General features: G+C 35.1%; 1 protein-coding gene across 1 annotated transcript in view; it reads left to right on the forward strand.

Annotated features, from left to right (window-relative positions):
• SLC7A11 (solute carrier family 7 member 11) overlaps positions 1-21,853 on the forward strand; it is an 82,200-nt gene that overhangs the window by 24,160 nt on the left and 36,187 nt on the right. The window contains exon 6 of the mRNA XM_043568379.1: positions 4,966-5,010. Within this exon, the coding sequence (XP_043424314.1) occupies positions 4,966-5,010 (45 nt within the window). The remainder of the gene's footprint in view (positions 1-4,965; positions 5,011-21,853) is intronic.

The following is a 21,853-nucleotide window of genomic DNA, read 5'->3' on the forward strand; positions in this document are numbered from 1 at the left end:
GGTTTACGTGAACTTTTGTTTATACTTTTACACATATAATCCTCATATCCACTCCCAATTTTAAAGAACAGAAAACTGTTGATTTTCTCATATTCTTAAGGGATCAATTCTAGTACTAGAAATTAAGGCCAGGATTTTAAATGGAATGTTATCTGATACAAGTGGTTTGTGGAGAGACAGATAAGTAACTGTATTTCTATAACAAGGTTTTTATGCTACCTGAATGCTGCTTTGTGGATAGGCAGAAATAATCTGGTTGTTAATCTATGGCCATCAGTCTTAGAAAAAGGAAGCTGTGTTTAGAAGAAACAGTCTGTCGGTTTGGAGTTCCAGAGGAAAAGTTAATATCTGGCTGTAAATGGAACAAGATGGAGACTAAAAGAGTTCACAGAGAGGGGTATTTATTCCCTTCCCAAATGTGATCCTGCCTCTCTGACCTCTGTCTGTCTTTCACGGTATAATTACAAGACTAGGTGGCGGAATTATAAATGAGGCCCTGTAAATGAGCCTCTGCTCTCTGTGCTGCTGCTGTGACAACGTTTGATGCAAACAAAAAGTGTGGGGGGCATTGCAAATAAGTCAGACAGAAGCAGCCACTGTCATCAGAACTCAACCACCTAGGGTGTAAGTAAAAGCAGCAAGACCTTTGTTGTCCAGGAGGCCTTGCTCTGTTAGCAATTCAACTCCTCCATGGTGAATGGGAAAAAGATCCTGCCAAACCTTGGGTCTGAATAAAGTAGGCTTTTGGCCATGAGGAGTGCAGAACCTTTTTAGAATGATGAAAACTCCTTCACAGAAACATGATTAGGGGGAAAGAAATCATTAACCCAGCCAGGTCACAGAGTTGGGTCAGAGCAACTTTAATATCATCGCCAATGTCTGCATTCAGAGAGATAGGTCTGCCAGTGTTCCCTGTGGCCCAAGGGAACTCAACCAATTTCAGTCCCATATCCTGATCCAAAGCTAAATATTGCTTGGTGGGATTTTTTTTTAAACTGTGTAATAGAAAGTTTTCCGGTGTCTTTCTTCTTCCTTTTAAATCCTATCCTCTAGTGGATTTAGTCTTTCGAAAGCACCTGCTGGGATTATTTTGTACCATTGTGTCAAATCTAATCTAAAGAATAAGCTTCTTTTTAAAATAATTCACATAGTTGGGTACTGGGATGCATTCACAGCTTTGTGGTGCTTTTTATACACAATTATGGAAGAGCTGAAACAATAGATCTTGTGAACATTCTCTAGAGGCCTTGAGGAGATGTACAGCAAGGAGAATGCTGTGGACTCATTGCTGGAAACTAGGAGAGCATAAAGGTGTATTTCCCATAGGATGTGAATGTTTGGACCAAAATAGGAAGCTTTCTCCTTTGCACCCACACCCAGCCTTTTCCTTTTCTCTATTCTCTGGAGGTATGGCAAATATTTGAAATTGTGGCCTCCCCCCCCCCCCCCAAAATATTTCCTTTCTTGCTGTAAACATTGTTGGGAAAACACCAGTTTCTAAAACACCTATTAAGAAGGAACTGGATATTTTTGATGTGAGAAGCCTGGAAACCTCTCTCTCTCTCTCTCTCTCTCTCTGTGTGTGTGTGTGTGTGTGTGTGTTTTGTTTCATTTTGGGGGGATTTTTTTTCTTTTTTCCCCCTGCATGTTCTTCCTGTATTTCCCATTGCTTTGGCCTTATAACAAACACATGAAATCCCTCAGAGTGCATATTCCAGATATAAGTATTGATTGTTACTTGCCTTCCTGGTATAACTACAGCCTCTATTTTTAGAAACTTACTCTCCAGTCATTAAAAAATATCCTTGGCTGCTAACTTTGTAGATCACCTTTATTGCTACTGTTCTGTCAGCTATTCAAATGTTTCTACTTAAGACACAGTTCTTAAAATATTAGATGTCTTCACCTTGTTAAAAGATAAACTGAAGCGTATTAAAATTTTTAAGACTTTATTTGAGCAAAAATCAATTTGAATCAGTCAGCATTTAATCTAGCAGATAGAATGGAGCTCAGAGGAACTGTACAAAATGAAAGACTTTTACAGGCAGAAGGGAGCAGGAACAAAGAAGTTAGTGTAGGCAAAAAAGCAGTTGGTTTTTGCAAGGTTACTTTCATTTAAACAATGACAGAGATCTATCAGGCAGATTACCTAACTAGTACTAATCAAGTGATTCCTGAGTGGCTGGTTTAAAGTTCCATTACTGGGAGAGTTGAAACTATAATTGCCTTGGCTTGGTGTTGTGGAGCTTAGCATAAGTGACTCCATTTGGAGCTTATTGTCTAGTGTTTAACAACCATGAACATCAACTTTCTACTTGTGAATTTAGATGGGTTTTTATAAAGATGGGATAAGACAGGTTTTCTCATTCTTGTTTTAAGCTATGACATACTTGATATTAAAGTCTGTTGGGCTAATATTCTAGCCGTTTGGTTTTAGGTTATAGAAAATTCATACTTATAGACCCAAGCTTCTGTGTACCTATATTAATAGCTATTTTATCTTCCATGGAATAAGAGAACAGAAAAGTGTTTTGAAAATATGACTTTTTTTTAATTTTGTGGAAATGACCTAAATGTATGAAATGAAGAAGAGAAATGTCTTTGTCTTCATATGTTTAGCTCTCCCATTATGATCTCTTAGCTTTCCCATCTTCGCAATTAAATTATCTATATATGCTTGTTTGAGGATGGAGTCTGCCTCGGTCATACATCTTAGAACCTTGAAAAAGAACTATAAGGGCTTAAAAGAGTATCCAACAATCCCTTTAGATTGGAAAAAGAAGTCAAGGTTGCAAGGTGGTAGGCATTTCTGGGTGGGGTGAGTAGAGTCACAAAGTCAAGGAAAGGAATCCGAATTTCTTTCTCTAGGGCCATAACTTTAGGGGGATATTTGTAATCCTATCAAACTTGAAAGTGAACTATTTTGTGCCTAGAATACTTTTTGTCATGTAAGGGACCCAGAAAAGCATTCAGGACTTGGGAAAAGTGTCCAAACTGTTCTGCTGTTTAGTTATCCACTTACAGTGTAATGACTGTATGTCTAAAAATGCAATTTCATAGTCTTGTGACTTGAGGATCTGGATAGGCACATACCAGAAAACAGTGAATTGAAAGGAAGAAGTGAAGATTAAGAATCTATTATCTTTGATCCTGTTGTCGGTTCCTACTTGCCCTTGTGTGCAAGTATGAAGCCATGAACTCTAAAACTGAGAAATGCTAGTGTCACACTTCTATTGTCCTATAAGCTTTGATTGACCTGCCACCACTACTAAAATCTGGATTCCTGAAGCCTAGGGCCATCTGGTACTTAAAGTCTGTTCTCACTACCCCTGACACACTTTGAGCTGCAAAATACTAAACTGTGGCTTCCACCCCTGTGCTTGTGTGCTATACTCAGTCTGGAACGTTCTTACACCACTTCATTAGGGCTAGACGTTAAGCATTTTTGAGGACTCAACTTGGGTGATGGCTACTCTAGAAAATCTTCCCTGACTTGCCAGTCTGGGTTAGACCTTGCCTCTGGCTCCCATGGTACCCTGTGCACACTCCAGCACCGGCTCCTATGCTACATTGCATGAGTCTATGCTCCACTGTATATACTATGAGCTCTTTGAGGAGAATTAGTGTGGATTTCCCACTTTGTTTTCCCTAGTGGCTGACACCTGATAATCTCCTATATTGCTGGGAATGCAAAAATGGAAAAAAATAGTTTGACTGTAAACATACATCCACTTGTTGACTCAGTGATTATATTCTGAGTATTTGCCGAACAGAAATGATTGCCTGGTCCCCAAAAGAACATGCATAGGCATATTTATGGTATCTATTCATAATAGCTATGTATTGGAAGTAATCTAAAACCATCAACAGTAGAATATATAGTGTAACAGTACAATAGAAAACATCAATAAAAATAATGAATTATTGTTACATACAACAGCATGGGTGAGGCTCATGAAAATAAAGCTCAGAAAAAAATCCAGACACAAAATAATAAATATTGTATAATAGTTATACAGGCAAATATTAGTCTAGTGTGATGAAACAAACAAAACTTAGCAATGGTCATTATTCTGACTTAGCAAAAGTCAGAATAATGGTTGCCTTTACAAGAGAATGAAAGAGATGATATTGACTAGAAAAGGTGATAAGGAAACCTTCTAGGGTTCTAGGAATGTTTTATCTCTTGATCTTTTTGTTGGTTCCATGGGTATATAAATATGTAAAAATTCACCAAATTATAGATTAAGATTTGTGCACTTAAATATTCATATGTTATACCTCTGTAAAAATATTAAAAAATAAAAAATAACTGGGGAAGCCTGGGTGGCCCAGTTGGTTAAGCACCTGATTCTTCTTGATTTTGACTCAGGTCATGATCTCACGATCGTGAGATTGAGTCCTATGTCAGACTCCATGCTTAGTGTGGAGCCTGTTTGGGATTCCCTTTCCCTTTCTCCCTCTGCCCCTCCCCCATGCGCTCTCTCTCTCTCAAAATAAATAAACATTTAAAAAACCAAAAATAGGGGCGCCTGGGTGGCGCAGTCGGTTAAGCGTCCGACTTCAGCCAGGTCACCATCTCGCGGTCCGTGAGTTCGAGCCCCGCGTCGGGCTCTGGGCTGATGGCTCAGAGCCTGGAGCCTGCTTCCGATTCTGTGTCTCCCTCTCTCTCTGCCCCTTCCCCATTCATGCTCTGTCTCTCTCTGTCTCAAAAATAAATAAAACGTTAAAAAAAAAAATTTTTTTTTAAAAACCAAAAATAAAAAAAATAAGAAAAATAAGAAATATGGCTTAATAGAAAAATGATTTGTTGGGGCTTTTGAGTATTGGAGATTTTCATCTCACAATAATTATTTGTTTATCATTTTTTATAATTCTGAGTTTGATTGTAGATATTTAACTTGAAACTTTGGTTTATAGTCATAAAATATATTGATAATTTATAATTCGTTTATGTCTTTTTAGGTTTTATCTCAACTTTGTTACGGAAGAAGTAGAAAATCCTGAGAAGTAAGTGGCCGTATTTATTCTGAAATATTTATGAGGAATAAAATGTAAGATTATAGAGTTGAAAAAGTAGACCTAAAGAAGATCCTTAGTGTGGGCTAATTAACTTTATCATCATCATCATTATCATTATCATCATCATTTTCTCAGGGAGATAAAATTTTATTTGACTTTGCTACAGATTATATGTAAACAACTTTATTGTATATTCCACATTCAACACTAAATTATCTGATAACCTGAAAATATAAAGTTATCATATAGTTATGTTTTAGATAACCAATTTCATAAAAGTCTACATATGTTACATATATTAGCATATGATAAGTCAGCTGCCCACAAATGTTCTGTAAGACATGAGCTCCAAAAATGGATTATTTCTAATATTCATGTGAGTTTTTTCATAACTATTCTATTAAAGAGAATAATGCAGTTAATGAACAATTAGTTATGAAAGCCTAGAAGTGACTGTAGAATATTATAAGAACTTACAAATTTTAGTAGCTAGATGATTGCTTTTACTTTTTGTTCCTAGGTAATACTTTTGGTGATTAAGTAATTTGATGATGATTTATATAATATTCCTAAAATGAATTATTTTTAATTCAGGACTTAGACAAATGAATTTTGTGATTTGCATACAAACGCTTGACTTTATACAGCAAAACAGCATAACCTATGGGCAGAAGAGGGAAATTTTAAGAAGTACAGTGTAAGATATGGACAGAATTATAAAGTAATTTAATTCATCTGACATTGATTATACATCTACCATATTTCAACCATTGTGGTAGAAATTTCTTACATGACGATAAAACTTATATTTAAGATTTTATGGTCTAGTCACTTAGTCAAATGTGTAAACAAATGAAAGTGACATAGTATGATGCCATCATAGATTATTTACTCATCTGACAGAGAGTAAAGGAGGAAACACTTAACTCTGTCTAAGGGGATATACCTATACCGAGTCTCAAATGATAAACAGGTATTTTTCAGGGGAGGAAAAAAACGGGAAAGAATGAGAGAGAGAGAGAGAGAGAGAGAGAGACAGAGAGAGAGAGAGAGAGAGAGAGAGAGAGAGAGAGAGAGAGAAAGGGGAAAGGGAGAAAGACTTCTGAGAAACAAAACATGTACAAAGATGAGTCAGTATAAAATTGCCTAGACATCAGAGACGAGGCTCAAGTGTTCAGCATTCACTTTAAGGTGGACTGAGAAATCCTGGGAGTATGTCTGTCTGTCAGGAGATGGTAAGCCAGTTAGATCTGGCGAAGTACCACGTCAGAATTTTGAACACGCACACCAGCAACTAAGGTTGAAATGACATCTTATACCATCTGATTCAACCGTGACACAAGGAAATATGTAATTTAAACATGTGAAAAGTTTATTTTATTGAGAAATTTGTGATAGTACTTTCATATTTAGAATTGGAATTGTGGTACAGTACACGCATTTACCGGGAACTAGTATCTTCTAGCATTCCTTTGAAATGATAAGCCACTTTCTGGCTCTAAATCTATTGATGAGACAGATAAATAGGTTGCCCTGTTTTTACTATTTTTGAGAAGTGTGTAAATGGCAACACAGAGAAAAGGCTGTTCTTACTAGATTTTATATATGTAAAATATTTATTGGATTTCCATTGCAAAAAAAGAGATTACTATGGTTTATGTCTTTTAAGTTTAAAGGCATTATAAAGAGTCTAGTTACTAAAAACTAGTATTGGAGAATATTTCTTATGAAAAAAAAAGGCAAACTGTAGGTTTGTGGATGTGACCTATAATGTAACATTTATTGTATGGTACATCGATGGCATAGAGATAGCTCATGTTCTCCTGTAATGGTATTTAACGGTTTAAATATAGGTCTATTTGCTGTGTATACACTACTCTTGTGTATATTGAGTATATTTTAAATTTTTTTATGCCATAATTACCCTGATCTGAATTTCTGATGTATTCTACAAGAATAGTATGCTTTTCAAGATTCTCTCTCTCTTTCTTTCTTAAGGGTCTTATTTTCACACATTGATAATGTCTGTGATTCAGTATGTACAACTACTAAAGAACAGTGATGTATGGATTCAGTGGTTTTTTGTTGTTGCGAAGAAGTTTCCTCATCTCGAAAAGTGAGAATAATTGTAGCGCTTACCTCATTGGGTTGTGGCGATGAGTTAATACGTATAAAGTACTTAGTTTAGGGACTGTACTTTTTAATCACTACATAATTGGTTATTACTATAATTATATTTCCTGATTGTAAGAACAACATAAAATGTTACTCACAGAAGAGTATTTCCTAAGCGACAATATCCTAGCCAATTCTCTCTCTTCAGTGTTTTTGAAAGAAAAATGAAAAGTATATCACACCTGTTGAAGCCTGTTCTATAAACTTTCAGCACTGAAATTGATCTCTCCTATTCTTATGTACAGATTTAATATAACATTTTATATTTAGAGAAAATAAGAGGTTTATAATAATTTAAAAGTAGCTATCAAAACTGGTTTAGACTGATTATTATCACTGGTTATACCAGATGAAATGTTTTCATTTCCTGGAAATTATGATTTTGCAAACTTCATTAAATATTCCTAGAATACTTTTAATTTGATATTTTAAGGTCTTAAGCTAAGGAACTTTTCCGGAGAAATTAAGTAAGAATCTGTGGAATTTGGGATTAAGATAATTAATAATTGCTAATACTTAAGGTGAATAAGGAAACCTCTGGTACCTTTTTGTTCTGTTATACAAGGTACTCAAATATTCAGTTTTTGTCTGAATGATTCTGTGTAAAATTTAGCTAACAAATTTATTTTCTCAAAGTCAGAATATGAGAAATCCACAAAATCCCCTTAATGAAAAGTAAAGATTAAATTTGCACTGTGTATTTATCAAACCAAAGAAGTTCAAGCTTTTAAGCAACGTATTCAAGTGTCTTAATTTAAAAAAAATAACATTTCTCTATAATGTTGGCAATCAGTCCAGGTCTTTTAAAACTAAATCTTATTTTTTAAACACAAGGAATGATTTGGGAAATATTTATGGTTGAACATAGAGAACAGATGGTAAAATTATGTGAACCTCATCCAGATGTGTAATTTGTATTATTTTGTAGGTAGATACAGCTCCAAAATGTATTTAGTTACAAGGGAGAGTAATTAGAATTCCATCTCCTTTGTGACATGCCAAGATAAATGTGTTTCCCAATCAGTCACGGGTGCATGTGTCCAGGTGTGCTGCAACGTGTAACTTTCTGGCAGCTGGTGAAATGAATCATCAGCTGAACATACAACACCTTTTACTATCCTTCTCCACCTAGGCAATAAAATTTTGCTACAATTGTGCCCTAATAGAAAAAGTGATCATTAATTTAGATCACTGAAAATAACAACGTGATTTAAAATATATAGGATGTAGAATGAGGTTTCATGATCACAATTGACTGCCCTTTACATATACTTTAATTTCAGTGGCGATTTTTTCAGATTACCTAACATCACTCTATGGAGTCATTTCTGAACTGCTATTATGAGAATGACTTATAGAACAGCTCCCTAAGTGTTACCACAAGTGAGAGGTAAACTGAGAGATTCATGGAATCAAAATAACTAGCTCATGACTTCTTTCTTCTGTTAGGTCTCAGTTCCTCTTTAAAGCTTGTAAAGCACTAATCCTAAAAATTGGGGCAAAATCCCTGCTATATGATTACATTTATAATGTTAAAAATGTTGCCAGTGTCCTTTTATAATGTTTTCTTCTCTAAGAGTGGCTTTGGATCTATGGGAGTAGCAATCTTTTAAGAGGCATTTAACATATTTATGTAAAATGACAGTAATTATCACTGAAACTTTTGTAATAATATAAAAATATTACATTTAAAAATTACCTATAGCATGGTGGCTGACTCTCTAAGAGTAAAAATAGTATTTTGAGGAGTTGGAATGTCCAAAGTTTGGATCATGAAGGTGATAGAATCCCAAAGAATCTCTGAAATTTAAAATGTCCCCCCATGAAATGAAATGGGTAGTAGTAATGATTGGTAATGTGTACATTTGTTTTTAAAAATCAGTGTTTTTATTTGCAAATATAATGAGTTTTGCCTTATGACATTATTTGTGTGGCGACAGTGCAATCTATCATTGTTCGCAAAGTTACACAGTGCAAAGAACATATCATTGAGATGTATAATGTTTGTAATCCTGCCCTTCAATTGATAAATCATGTCTTGTGTTGATGAAAGCCAAGAAATGAATTGCTTTTCTTTGACCTTGGGGGTCTGAGATTAGTCAGTTTGTCTATTAGACTTGTTCCAGTGTTCTTCTCACTTCATTTATTCCTTCTGTCTTGAAGAGTTGGAAATAGTAGACTTGGTGAAAGTCAGTAAAGCTTGATATCATCAGTCATTTTTGAAGAACAGGCTATCAGCATGGTCTGAATAATCAACTTTAATAGAAGGTTTAAATAATCAGAGTGTCATGTTTAATTAATACTTTGCCTGCTTTCAATTTATATTAATTGATGCCTGAAAGTCATCGCACCTTGTACCAACGATAACTTAGAAGAGAAACTTGGCTTGGGAAAAATGCCCAAAGACCTTTAAGGCAGTGTAATTGATCAGACTGATTCATAAATGGTCGATAATCACGTAATTTATATTCAGTTCAAATGTTGCCATTCTAAATTCTTAGTATATATGTTTTTATTCCTATTGACTTGTATTAAGCCAGTGTAAAGGCATTTATTAATAATATCATACTGTTTTATAAGGCCCATTGCTTATAGGACATGTAAAACTGGTAACCTGATTAAAAAAACACGGCAAAGCAAAACAATCTAAAAATCTTGTCCCAATGTGCTATAGCTAATTGCATGACAAAACATTAAAGGTTGATTTGAGGTCTTTTATTTTGCATTTTTGGCATTTTAAGGATGCAGTTTTCTATTAGAGGCAAATTTCATCTTTATATGCTTTATAGCTTTCTAACAGTTGCTAGAAAATAGCATATAATGTCTTGACTATGTATGTGTAGATTATAGTAATGTTATGATTTTTTATTACAAAGCAAGGTTCTCTGCATTCTTAGACCATTTCTAGAGTTTATTTTACAAATACTCAAGTGATATATGTTCTTAAGGTATATAAACTAATTTCCCAGAAAATTACCTCACTGTAAATAAAGGCATTTAGAAAAATCTGGACTAGTAAGCAGAATTAATTTGTAAAAGTATTTGCTGGAGGAATCTCTCAAAAATGATTCATTCATTTTATGCTAATTGAGTTAATACATAAATTGAATTTATACCCAACTTAACAAAGATTTCTTTGGCAAAATGAGGCATCACTTTATTAATAACAATAAGGAATTGTTAGAATTATCTTAATATGTGACAGTGCTTCTCTTTAACCATTGATAATTGATACCTAAGTTAAGCTCATTCAATTTTGTGCATTTCTTCTGGAAATACATGTGAAAAGTTTTGTGAATCCATTTTTCAATATATTTCAAAATATGTGTACAATTATACTGGTTGAGCAACTGAGGCAGTTGGTCGGTATCTGGCCAGATGTCACAGAGAAGAGATGGTCCTATGTTCAGAGAACAAGGTTACCAAGTTACTCTTCCTTGCCTTTGCTCAGTCTAAAAATTTCTCACTGATGGGACATGTAGTTGATATTCCCTAGGATCGAAATTCTTGCATTTCTCAGTTTCACATACGTCTTTATTAAGGATGCTAACCCCATTGTGTGGCCAAAAAATTTGAAGGTCAATGCTTTTGATTGTTTTACATCCTTTCATAGTACTTGTATCTAAATTTGAATTTGAATTTTATTGGAGCTTATATTTTGAGTTTAGAATCATGAACTCATGTTTTAGGTACAATAACAGCAGCTGTCTTAATTTTACTTTATGTTTCTGTTTCCTTTCATTATTTACAAAATAAGAGACCACAAATGGTATAATGAGTAGAATCAAAGAATTTGAGAATTAGAGGGGACCTTGAATACTATGTAATCTAGCTTTCCACCAGATGCATGAATGTCTTCTATAATATCTTTAAACAGATGTAATTCATATAACATAAAATGAGAAACTGACTATAACTTCCCTGAGCTGGGCTACAATTATTTTTAACTTTCACATGTTGATTAGGAACCTGCTAATTTCTATGACCATTTTAAGGTTTGATGAATGTTGGTTGGGTGGCATAAACGGAGTAGGGCAAATGTTTGACTGTAATAGGTACAACCCAGATGAGAAACTGAATGACATTAAGTCAGAGGTTACAGAGTTAGAATCCTTTTATCGGAAAGGAATTAGTTTTGCAATCAGAAGTAAACGTCAGTCATTACATTGTCTCCTGTTTTTGAGTTCACACTTTAGCGACTCCCCTCATCCATATTCTCATTTATGGAAATCAGCTACTTTTCTCTGTGCCTGGATTTGAATATTAATGTTTGTACCCATAAAGTGGCTCATAAATACCTTTTACATTCTGGGTTATACTTGGTGAAAAATTTCTTAGACCACTAATATCTAGTCTGTGGCCTGCTGCTTGGCATTCATTCAGATACAACGTTGTTCAAGATCCTCACAAAAATAGAATATCCTGTGTTGTTCTTTAGGCACAGAGACAATATGCATCCAGGCCATTATATCTGCACTGGCCAAACACAAGAATGGTTTTGTTAATTTTGTTCTAGTCATTATCAAACATTGACTCAGTTTATCGATCTACTCAGGAAAATGAGCAACTTTTGAATTTGTATAGGCACAAGCTAAAACAGTATTGCCAATGTAAACATCTAAAATGAGTCAAATGAAGTTGAGACTTTCCAGTAAAGAAAGATTTCCTTCACTTTTATGACCTGTGGAAATATTTACTTACTGAGTCTTTGAAAAGAGTACTCATTTAGAAAATCAAAATTCTAATGCTGTCTCCTCTTAACTAGCTGTTTGACCTTGGGCAGGCCTCCACATTGCTTCTGAATCTTTGTTTACCAGTTTTAAATAGAGGGTGATAATCCCCATATTAAAGTTCTCATGGGGTTGTGAGGATAAAATATGTGAAATTCAAAAATGTTAATGAGTTCGGCAAGTAATACACAAATGCCATCTGCAACCAACACCCATATTCTTGAAAGATTACAATATTCATAATTTTTGAAAAAAATGAGAGGATTAGCATAATTGTTTTATGAACAGGGGTGCCTCTTCTACACACATGACCTATTAATCAGCTTGAAAAGTTGTTCTGCATCATCAGCAAAGAACCCAATCATTAGTAGTTAAAAGGTTCAAAAGATGATGAGAACTGCTTTTTATTTAGTAGTCTCTGATCTCCCTTAGGTGGCAATATGCTCACTCATCATAATCAGAATATATTTCTTGGCAGATTTTTTTTTCCTTCGAAACCAAATATTTGTATGCCCACACCCACACTGTCACCGCCACACTGCTGGCTGATGGTGCGGATATAATGGATGGACTATTTGTACTTCCACTGCAGCGACTTAATTTTAGGTTCACGATCTTACCAAGAAACTCCTTTATGAAATCTGCCAAAGAAGGTTTCGACCTGAGTGGCTGGTGTCATGTATTTAAATTTTTATTTTTATTTCCGGAAAAGAAGCTATGGGATTATTCTAAAACAGGAGAACAGGTGTTAGTTTGTGCCCCCCCCCCATATGTTTTTTTTTTAAGATTTATGCCTAACTTAAAAATGCACAGCCTTCATTAAAAATATAAACAGTGTTTGTTGTCTGAGTGATAGATGGATTACAAGGTAGCACTTCAGATTATTTTTAATAAGATGATGTATTTTATTTCCATTCCTCAGTTGAGAAAGTTAAAGCTTTGAGAAGTGAAGTAACTTTTCATGGCCCTGTAATTAGTACATGAGAAGATTAGGATTATAATCCATGTTTGATATAATGTGATATCATGCATGGATTGTTTGGCTTCCGAGCTTGTCAACTAGTTCCAGCATGTCAACTAGTCTCTTTGAGAGGCAAAGCAGAAGTGACCCATGGGTGTACAAAGTGTTGTAATGACTAAGAAAGTAACTTTGGTGTGGAAGAGGAAGTTGGAAGAGTAAGATTTACAAAGGTAGAATAGAGAAATAAAACTATTTCAACAGGGGATGGGTGTACACAAAGCCATGGTTTCAAGGAATAATGTGTAGGCTGCTCTAGCTAAAGCAAAAGATTGTAAAGAAGAGAAGACAAAATGGCGGTACGATGTGGATGCTGGTATGGGATGAGCCTCCATTAGAAGGATTTTGGACCTGATCCAGTAGCCAATGGGATGTGGTGAGTGGAGGTATGGTACAAGTTTTTGGTATATGAAGTTGTGTTTAGGGAAGATGAACCTGATGGCAGGTTCAGTGGATTTTCCTTTTTTTGACATATGTACAGTTTAAGGAGAGCTATAATCCAAAAGGTCACATTTAAGTCTTGTTTTATGTTTATTTTCAATAAAAGCAAATGTCTGTGAAAAGTTAATTGCCCCCTGGACATAACCCATTATTACAGTCAGACATGGTGGCAAATCATGTGATAGAATTTTCTGGCAAATAGCATCATAATGGCCACATTGTCCCAGCTCAAAGATATGAACTAAACTGCTTAGAGAACATGGATGAGTCAACGTGGTGCTCATATACTCTTGAAAAAATAGAGTTGTCTTCTTTTTTTTTTCTTTTAATGAAAAAGATCGGATCATTTATTCTCTATGCCAGAGGAAGAACAATTGAAATCAAGTTAAACGAGAAGAAAGTTCATTTTCAGATACAATTATATTCAAAAGTATGGAAACAAGAGAATTGCATTAGGCATTCCCAAAATAGAGAAAAAAAGAACTTACCATTTAGCCGTGATTCTATAGATACTGAGGTGGAAAAATGAGGCAGACCAATGCCTAAGTTTGCTTCTAATTCTATATTTTGGTTCTACATTTAAGTCAGTGAATATATACGAACCAATGTGGGGCATCATGTACTGTGTTATGGTCTGTGTTATTGGGGAGGGATGTCACATGCTAGGGAGATGAAGGAAACCCTTTCTTAAATTTTAAGGTCAAATAGAATCCTAAGTCAAATTTGGAAATATTTCAAACAAGGTGTGTCAAAAACCTGACTTTCACATATTAGGTATTCGAGGGAAGGGTGGGTTAAGGAGGAGAGGGAAATAGCAATGCCATTACAGGAGAAGATTTGGGCTGGGAACCAACAAGCACAGTGAGATTCACGTTGGTGTTGTGGAAAGAGCTCTGTACCTGCAGTCTAGTGACTAAAGTTCTAGTTCTGGTTCTAGAGTTATGTAATTTTGTGATCATAGCTATATTATTTATCCTCTCTGAGCCTCTGACTTCTCAGCTATGGAAAAAGAATGGTAGAGTATCAAATTATCAAATGTGTGTGATGATGAATCCTGACTTTTGTTTATTGTTCTTTATAATATGTGCCTAGAAGGTATAAAATGGTCTATAAACTTGTGTGCTGCAGGTTGTTGTTAGTACTAGTCTTTTTCTATGTGTTTCTTATTTGTCTCAAGAGTCTAGATATATATTATGAGGGAATTGCCTATGTAAAGAGGTATCTTCTCTGATAGGTCTATTACTTTAAGCATTAGACATTTCCAACAGTCCAGATGGATTTATTTATTCATAATAATAAATATTTTATGTTGCCTACCTAAGGAGAAAAAAGAGGGAGAGGGAGAGGAAAGGAGGAAAGAGAAAGAGAGAGAGAAAGAGAAAGGGGGAGAGAGAGATGTGTGATAACTTTAAAATATATATATTCATTGCTTTAGCCATCTGTTAAATGGATATTCTAATGCTTACCTTGCAGAGTTTTTATGAGAATTAGAAATAATATACTGATGCGTCTGACAATACTTTGCTCAGTGAGGACACTTATTTAATGATAAACCATTTACTTCTTATTTTTGTTATGAAACATGTCATTAGCTCATTTGTAATCAAAGAGGGATTATCAGATCAGGATTTGTGAATTTGGCCAAACTGTTTGTTTGTTTGTTTGTTTCTTTCTTTCTTTCTTTCTTTTGCACTACTTAAATGTTGGGTTTGAAATCCCATCATTATAAGGTAAAAGACACCCTTGTTTGAAATACTTTGCCACGGGAATCACAAATTCTCTCAGTCTCAGAGTTAGGCATTTCTAATCTCTCATACTGGAGGTTGTTTTTCAAAAACATATAGTGCTTTGTTGGTTTTCTAAGGAGACATGTTCATAGCTTTTAATGGTCAGATGGTTTACCCGGATAACTGTTTACTACTGTGTCATTTTCTCATTTGTCCCTTTTCTCATTCTCTCTCTCTCTCTTTTTCTCTCTTTTAAAGTTAGATGTGTGAAACAGGTAGGGAGAGCTATCTGTGGCAAAAGCTTTATTATAATCGATACTAATGCATAATAGTTGAGAATGCAGTGATCAAATACCATGGCCACCGTTTCATATAGTGAGATATGCAATATTACAGGGAAGATAATTTATGAAATTAAGTCTGTGGCATAGCACTCAGATATTTCATAATATGTTACACTAAAGCTTTTGACATATATTCATATATCACAAAATAAGAGAGACTAAAGATTATAAAGCATGACTTTGTGAGCAGAGTCATTTCTAGAGCCTCGTTGGTTGCCTCATCACACAGCTTTATATAGACCCTTCATGTCTCACTTCCTCCAGAGTATCTCTCCTGTTGGCCTTTCATGATGGCACCTTTTTATTTTTCCCTGACATTCTACTGTCACGGTCATTCTTTTAGGGATAGATAGCAAGGGATGCGAAGATGTCTCTAAATTTCCAAGTTGTTTCAGTTTTCACGTTACCTGTGTGCACATAATAACTAGTTCTCCACTCGTTTACCTTCTTCCATTCACATGCTGGCATGGCTGGCCTAGTTTATTAGACTAACTCACTGTTACAATTAAAAACACAGTGAACTTGACCTTGAGAAAATATATCACAAAGGCCTGGGATTTTTGAATCGGGAGGAAAGTAGCCATCAAATTTCCTATCCCTTTCATTGTAAAGATAAAGAGTTGAAGCCAGAGAGATGGATTAATTTGTCTGTATTTACATTTGTTTATATTTAAAATACTGATCCCTTTCTAGTCCTCTTTTCAAACATTTAGCCTTGTTGACTACGGATCTAAGAGTGATGGATATGGCAAGATTGTAGCCTCGAAATTAGCTGGGGGAAGAATGTAATCATTAGGAGTGACCTGTATGTTATTTGAGAATGGAACAAAACTGCCTTTTAAAATGTATAAAAGCATTAACATTTGCCTGCATTCGACTTTCTAAAGCTGTTTTTCAAACACGTAATGAAAGGGGTCCTAGGCTAGCTGAATTAAATAATCTATTCCAGGTCGTTTATTGAAGGTCATTTGGTTACAAGATTAAAACAGAAACTTTATGACTAGGAAATGCTGAAATGTTAGGATCCTGTAGGGAAATAGCTACTTTTTATTTTCTCTAACATTTTTACAGATAAAACCGATTCTTAAAATAGTTCTGATATCTCTTTGGGGGGAACAATATTTAATTTTTCTGTATTGATATTGTCAAACAATCAAAATCTCACTTCCCATATTCTGGCCGGAGGCAAGCAAAAGAGAAATTGATATAGAAGACACGATTAACTTCATTTTGAGCCAGAAAATGACAAAAGAAATGAGTGAGATAGATAGCAAGAGGAGATCATGATTCGAAAAAGCTGTTTTGTAGCTGCTCAGGGTCCGGTGGAAGAAAGGTTAAATGTATTTTAAATGTATGTAAGTGTTTAGCTATTCGATCCTCGTAATGCCATGGCCTCTGGCCAAGGAGAGGTGATCAGTGGCAAATGCTGAGAGAAGACAGCTGCAGATTGAACTCAGCAACGTCCCTCCCTGGTACACGGAGCCCTTTGTCTTTTTGGGCCACAACCTGAACTCTGAACTGCAGTGAGAGAGACAGCTTCAGCTTGGATATGTAGGTGCTTTCAAACCACCAAGTTTATGATGCAAGTCTGACCAGGCAGGGCCAGAGTTTCTTGTTCTCCAAAAGACAGGCTACTTCTGCTCCCGGTGTTGCTGTTTCTAAGGCATCTCCCTGCACACTTCCCTCACCTCTTGGCCCGGCTTTCCCAGCTCCACATCTCCCATCCAAGAGGCAGCCCAGAGCACGGGACATCCTGACTATCTTGTTCTCATATTTCTCCTAACAGACACATCTTGTCTGTCCCATTTTTAAGTGTCTAGGATACAAATTTCCACCTAGCAGTTACGGTCAGGTGATCCATTTAATCAAGTAATTGAAAGGGAAGCTTCTTTCTATGTATCCTGTACCCTATTAGAAAAATTAAAACTTTCTGATTTTCATAGTATTTTTTCATGATAGTGTGTGGTCTGTCTTCCTTTATTTTAATAATAAATAATAGTTAAATTTAGAATACCAAAAATTATGTGGAAGAAAAGTAAAACCACCTATTATGTTATGATTACATAAAATAAAAACACTTGTTACTCTGATGTTTTGCTTCCCCCCTCCCCCCATGGGTGTATGTGCATGTGTTTGTTCCATGCACGTCTGTATTGCATTATATTGGGATAAATGCACATATGCATTTTTCTTTGTAACTTTGGCATTACATTATAGATTTATGTGTTTATTTACTGTCTGTTTCCCCTGTGGGGGCCAGGGGGTTTACTGACACAGGACTCCATCTGTGTCATTCACTGTGTATCCCCCGCAGCTCAATGGCGCCATGAAGTCTGTCTGCCTCCAGATTTGCTCAGCTTTAGCTCTTTGTTTTTTTAGGTTTATTATTCATTTTTGAGACAGAGAGAGAGAGAGAGAGAGAGAGAGAGAGAGTTGGGGAGGGGCAGAGAGAGAGGGAGAAAGAATCCCAAACAGGCTCCACGCTGGTCAGCTTAGAGCCTGTCAAAGGGCTCGATGTCACGAACCATGATGCTTAACCGACGGAAGCACCCAGGCACCCCAAGTTTTTTGCACTTATTATTCATCTAGACCTATACTGCTTTTTTTCACTTAATGTCATTTCATTGGATTTTCCTAGATCTCTAACATCCTTGTAAACGCCATTTTTAATGGTGGTATAATATCTCATTGGGTAGGTATACCAACAATTACTCATGTTTCTGGGAGCATTAAAATGTTTCCAATTTCTTTTAGGGTGAAAGTGATGTATTATACACATAATATAGAAATCTTTTTGTATATTCAATTATTTCTTTAAGAAGATTGCTGAAAGGGAAGTACTATGTCAAAGGTGATGGACTCTCAAAAAAGTCTCTTTTTGTGTTGCCAAGTTGCTTTCCAAATTGGGTACATCCATTTCCTCACTCAACAGCAATAGTTAAGAACACTTAATCAGCATTGACTATAATTTACAAAAATCTTTGTTAATTGAAAAGCAAAAGTGATAGCTCATTGTTTTAAATTACATTTTTTAAATCACATATAAGGCTTAATACCTGTCCCAAGTTTAGTAGCTGTATGTGATTGCCATTTTGAGGCATGAATATTTGTGATTCAACAGAATTCTTTTTTTTTTTTAATTTTTTAATGTTTATTTTATTTTTGAGAGAGAGAGAGTGAGAGAGAGACAGAGTGTGAGCAGGGGAGGGACAGAGAGGGAGACACAGAATCTGAAACAGACTCTAGGCTCTGAGTTGTCAGCACAGAGCCCAATGCGGGGCTTGACCTCCTAAACTGTGAGATCATGACCTGAGACAAAGTTGGATGCTTAACTGACTAAGCCACTCAGGAGCCCCAACAGAATTCTTTATATATTATGGGTACTAATTGCTTATTATATTGATTGCAAAATTTGGCCTCAGTTTTTCATGTAACTAAATTTTCTTTATGATTTAGCTTATAGAACTTTGAATTTATATGTAGTAATTTAATAAGTTATGTATTTATATTGATTACATTTAAATATGAGTTTTTTAATATTTCTGTATATTGGTTTGATATCATAAATCTTTATTCATCCCTGGATCATTTAAATATCACTCACATTTTCTGTTTGTTTCTTCTTTTTGACATTAAGCCTTTTAACTTATCTGGCATGGATTTCTTTAGCATGACATAATGAATGTAGGCTTTTAATCACCCCCCCCCACCCCCCCACCCCCGCCGGCCAGTTTTCCAATATCCTAGCATTTACTGAATAGTCATATCACCCCTTAGTTTATGATATTTACTTACTTAGTTTATAATACTCATAAAGTATGACAATTGTTATATATTGTTTTTACATTATATACTGTTGTATTTCAAAGTGATCTATTCTGTTCTACTTGTCTTTCTATTGATACATCAGCCAATTACTACACAATTTTTACTGAAAGTTTTAATATTGTTATCTGGACAGAAAGATGGCCTTAATTATTACTTTTTTTTCTCTGAACAAATTAATATAAATAATAAATTCCCTGAATAAATTAGTATAACGTATTTATACGGAGGTGGCTTTTCATGAATATGAGGCAAAACTGTATCATTCTTAGAAATTTAAAGTTCATAATTTTTAAATTATCTAGGTAGCATTATTTTACAATATAATTTGCCCTAAATCAAATTATTCTACATGTATGGTTAAATCCTTTATAGTCCCAAAATTTCCTTCCCTGTATCCTATAGTTAATTATTAATTTGTTTTCTTCTTTCAGATTTTGAAAATACTAACTAATTAAAGTAACCTACAAGGCATCTGCCAGTGATATGAGTCTTACTTTTCCCCTTTTGGCCTTTCTTTTTTAATCCCTGTACTCTACTAACAGAGTACTTTTTATAATGAAATTCTGTTTTCCAGAATATTTTTTAACTGAATACCAAATACCAAAATATTAATGGAAATATCAGTGGAAACATGAAAAAAAAACCATTTCCTTGTGATCCTTATAATTGCTGAAACTTCCCTATATGGGATTAAATATGGATGAAGTTAATTATTTTATATATCTCCAACTAGTTGAATTTATATTCCTGAGAAGAAATCCCTTACCACATAGGTTATAAACATGGTAATAAACACAGTTCCTAAGCAAACATACATGAAAAAGAATAAGATACTTTTTTTCCCCCTTGACATCTTTCTTACCTTTGAACCAAATACCTGTTGGAAAATATTTGAATCATATTTTTATGCATCTTTTAGATGTTTACTACTTTTTTTGCAGGATGAGAATGACAATGTTGGATTATTTAATTACTAGCCTTTGTTTTCTCGTGGTGGTTTCCGTTCCTTTGGTATATTCTAAATTTATGCATAAAACTCAACACAAAAATACACTTGTGCTGTTCTCTCAAATGTCACAGTCAACCAGGAAGCTCAGTGTTCTGGCCAGAAGTGTGAGCTGACTGCTCTAATATATTTAGAAATGAGTCTTCCTTGAACTCCTCTCCCTTCCTCATTGACATCATTTCAGCCTGTGTTTCATTTCTATTGGCTGCTTTGTCTAGATTGTGAGGCCTGATCCCTCCCATGGTTCAAACACCCTGTTTGTTTGTATTGCTGACGCCCCACTGATGGCTGGCAGAAGATTGTGCTGTGCTGTGTTTGTGTTTTATGGGGAAATGTTCATGTGTGGCTGCTGTGTTTGATATTAAATCTGAGATGAACTTCAGGAGGTTTCCTGCTTTTTATTAAAAATGATTTTGGCTAGGGGCTGTGTTATCCTGTTCATAAATCAGGTGAACTCAGAGATTTAATAATTTAGAATTCTCATGAGGGTTTGGTAGAATAAATATTTCTTTTCTGTGTTAAAGCTGCCTCTTAACATTTTTCCCCCCTTTTTTCTCTTCGTGGCTTGATTTATTAATTTTTTTCAAGTTTTCTTTTGGGAGGATTGTGCAGTTTTGGTCTCATGGCTGTGAAAACAAGGTAAAAGAAAGAGTCAAGATGATAACATAGTTTGGTTGAAGTAATTTAAATTTATAAGTTTTATGAGTCCTCCCATCACTATTGTAAACAAACTTCTATTCAAAAAATTTCTTAAATCCCAAGTTGTATCTTCCGAAATGCTTACCTTCTCTCACTGTTTTAATGAACCACATGTCTTAGAAATAAAAGATTGATAAAAAGCAAAAAGAAATAAAAACAAAAAAACAAAACAAGAACAACAACAACAACAGCAACAAAACCCAGAAACCAAGGAGGCCAGGAACTCTCTCCCTATGTGGTTACAAGCTACACAAAAAGCAGAGGTATCTTTGAGGATGACGAACAGTCCTGGCAACAGCTCTAAAAAATGTTTGCACTAGAGATTTAGAGGCAATACTTTGAGGACACTTCGTAATGCTCAGTGAATGGCCTCCATTTCTTTGTAGGATTTGGTGTATTATGAATGCATAAAGATATTGAAAAAACTATTAGGAGTTAGAAGACGTTTTGTTTTGTTTTTCTTCATATTGAAAATGATAGGGAATGGGTAGTTCTGGCATTGGGGGAGGCATACTTAGAAAAAGGAGGGAAGATTTCTCTGAGGGGAAGACTTGGTATGAGCCTAACTGACAGGAAGGAGGCAACCATGTTAAGAATGGGGGATGGGGAGTCCTCTGTGTCTTCTTTGAATTTTAGATTCCATCCATGAGAGAATAAACTTTTTGTTGTGGTTGATGTCGTTATCCCTGTACTTACAATGTCTGGCATAAAGAAGATATTTGATAAACATTGATGAAATGAATGAAATCTTTATAAAGAGCTTGATGGATGCAAATGACAATACTGCTACAAATGTCCTCCTAAAATTCAGATGGTTTTTAAAACTGTGTTTGCAATGAAGTTAGGATAAAAGCTGAGGCATA

Source organism: Prionailurus bengalensis, chromosome B1, assembly GCF_016509475.1.
Source record: "Prionailurus bengalensis isolate Pbe53 chromosome B1, Fcat_Pben_1.1_paternal_pri, whole genome shotgun sequence".
In the NCBI taxonomy this organism is placed as follows: Eukaryota; Metazoa; Chordata; class Mammalia; order Carnivora; family Felidae; genus Prionailurus; species Prionailurus bengalensis.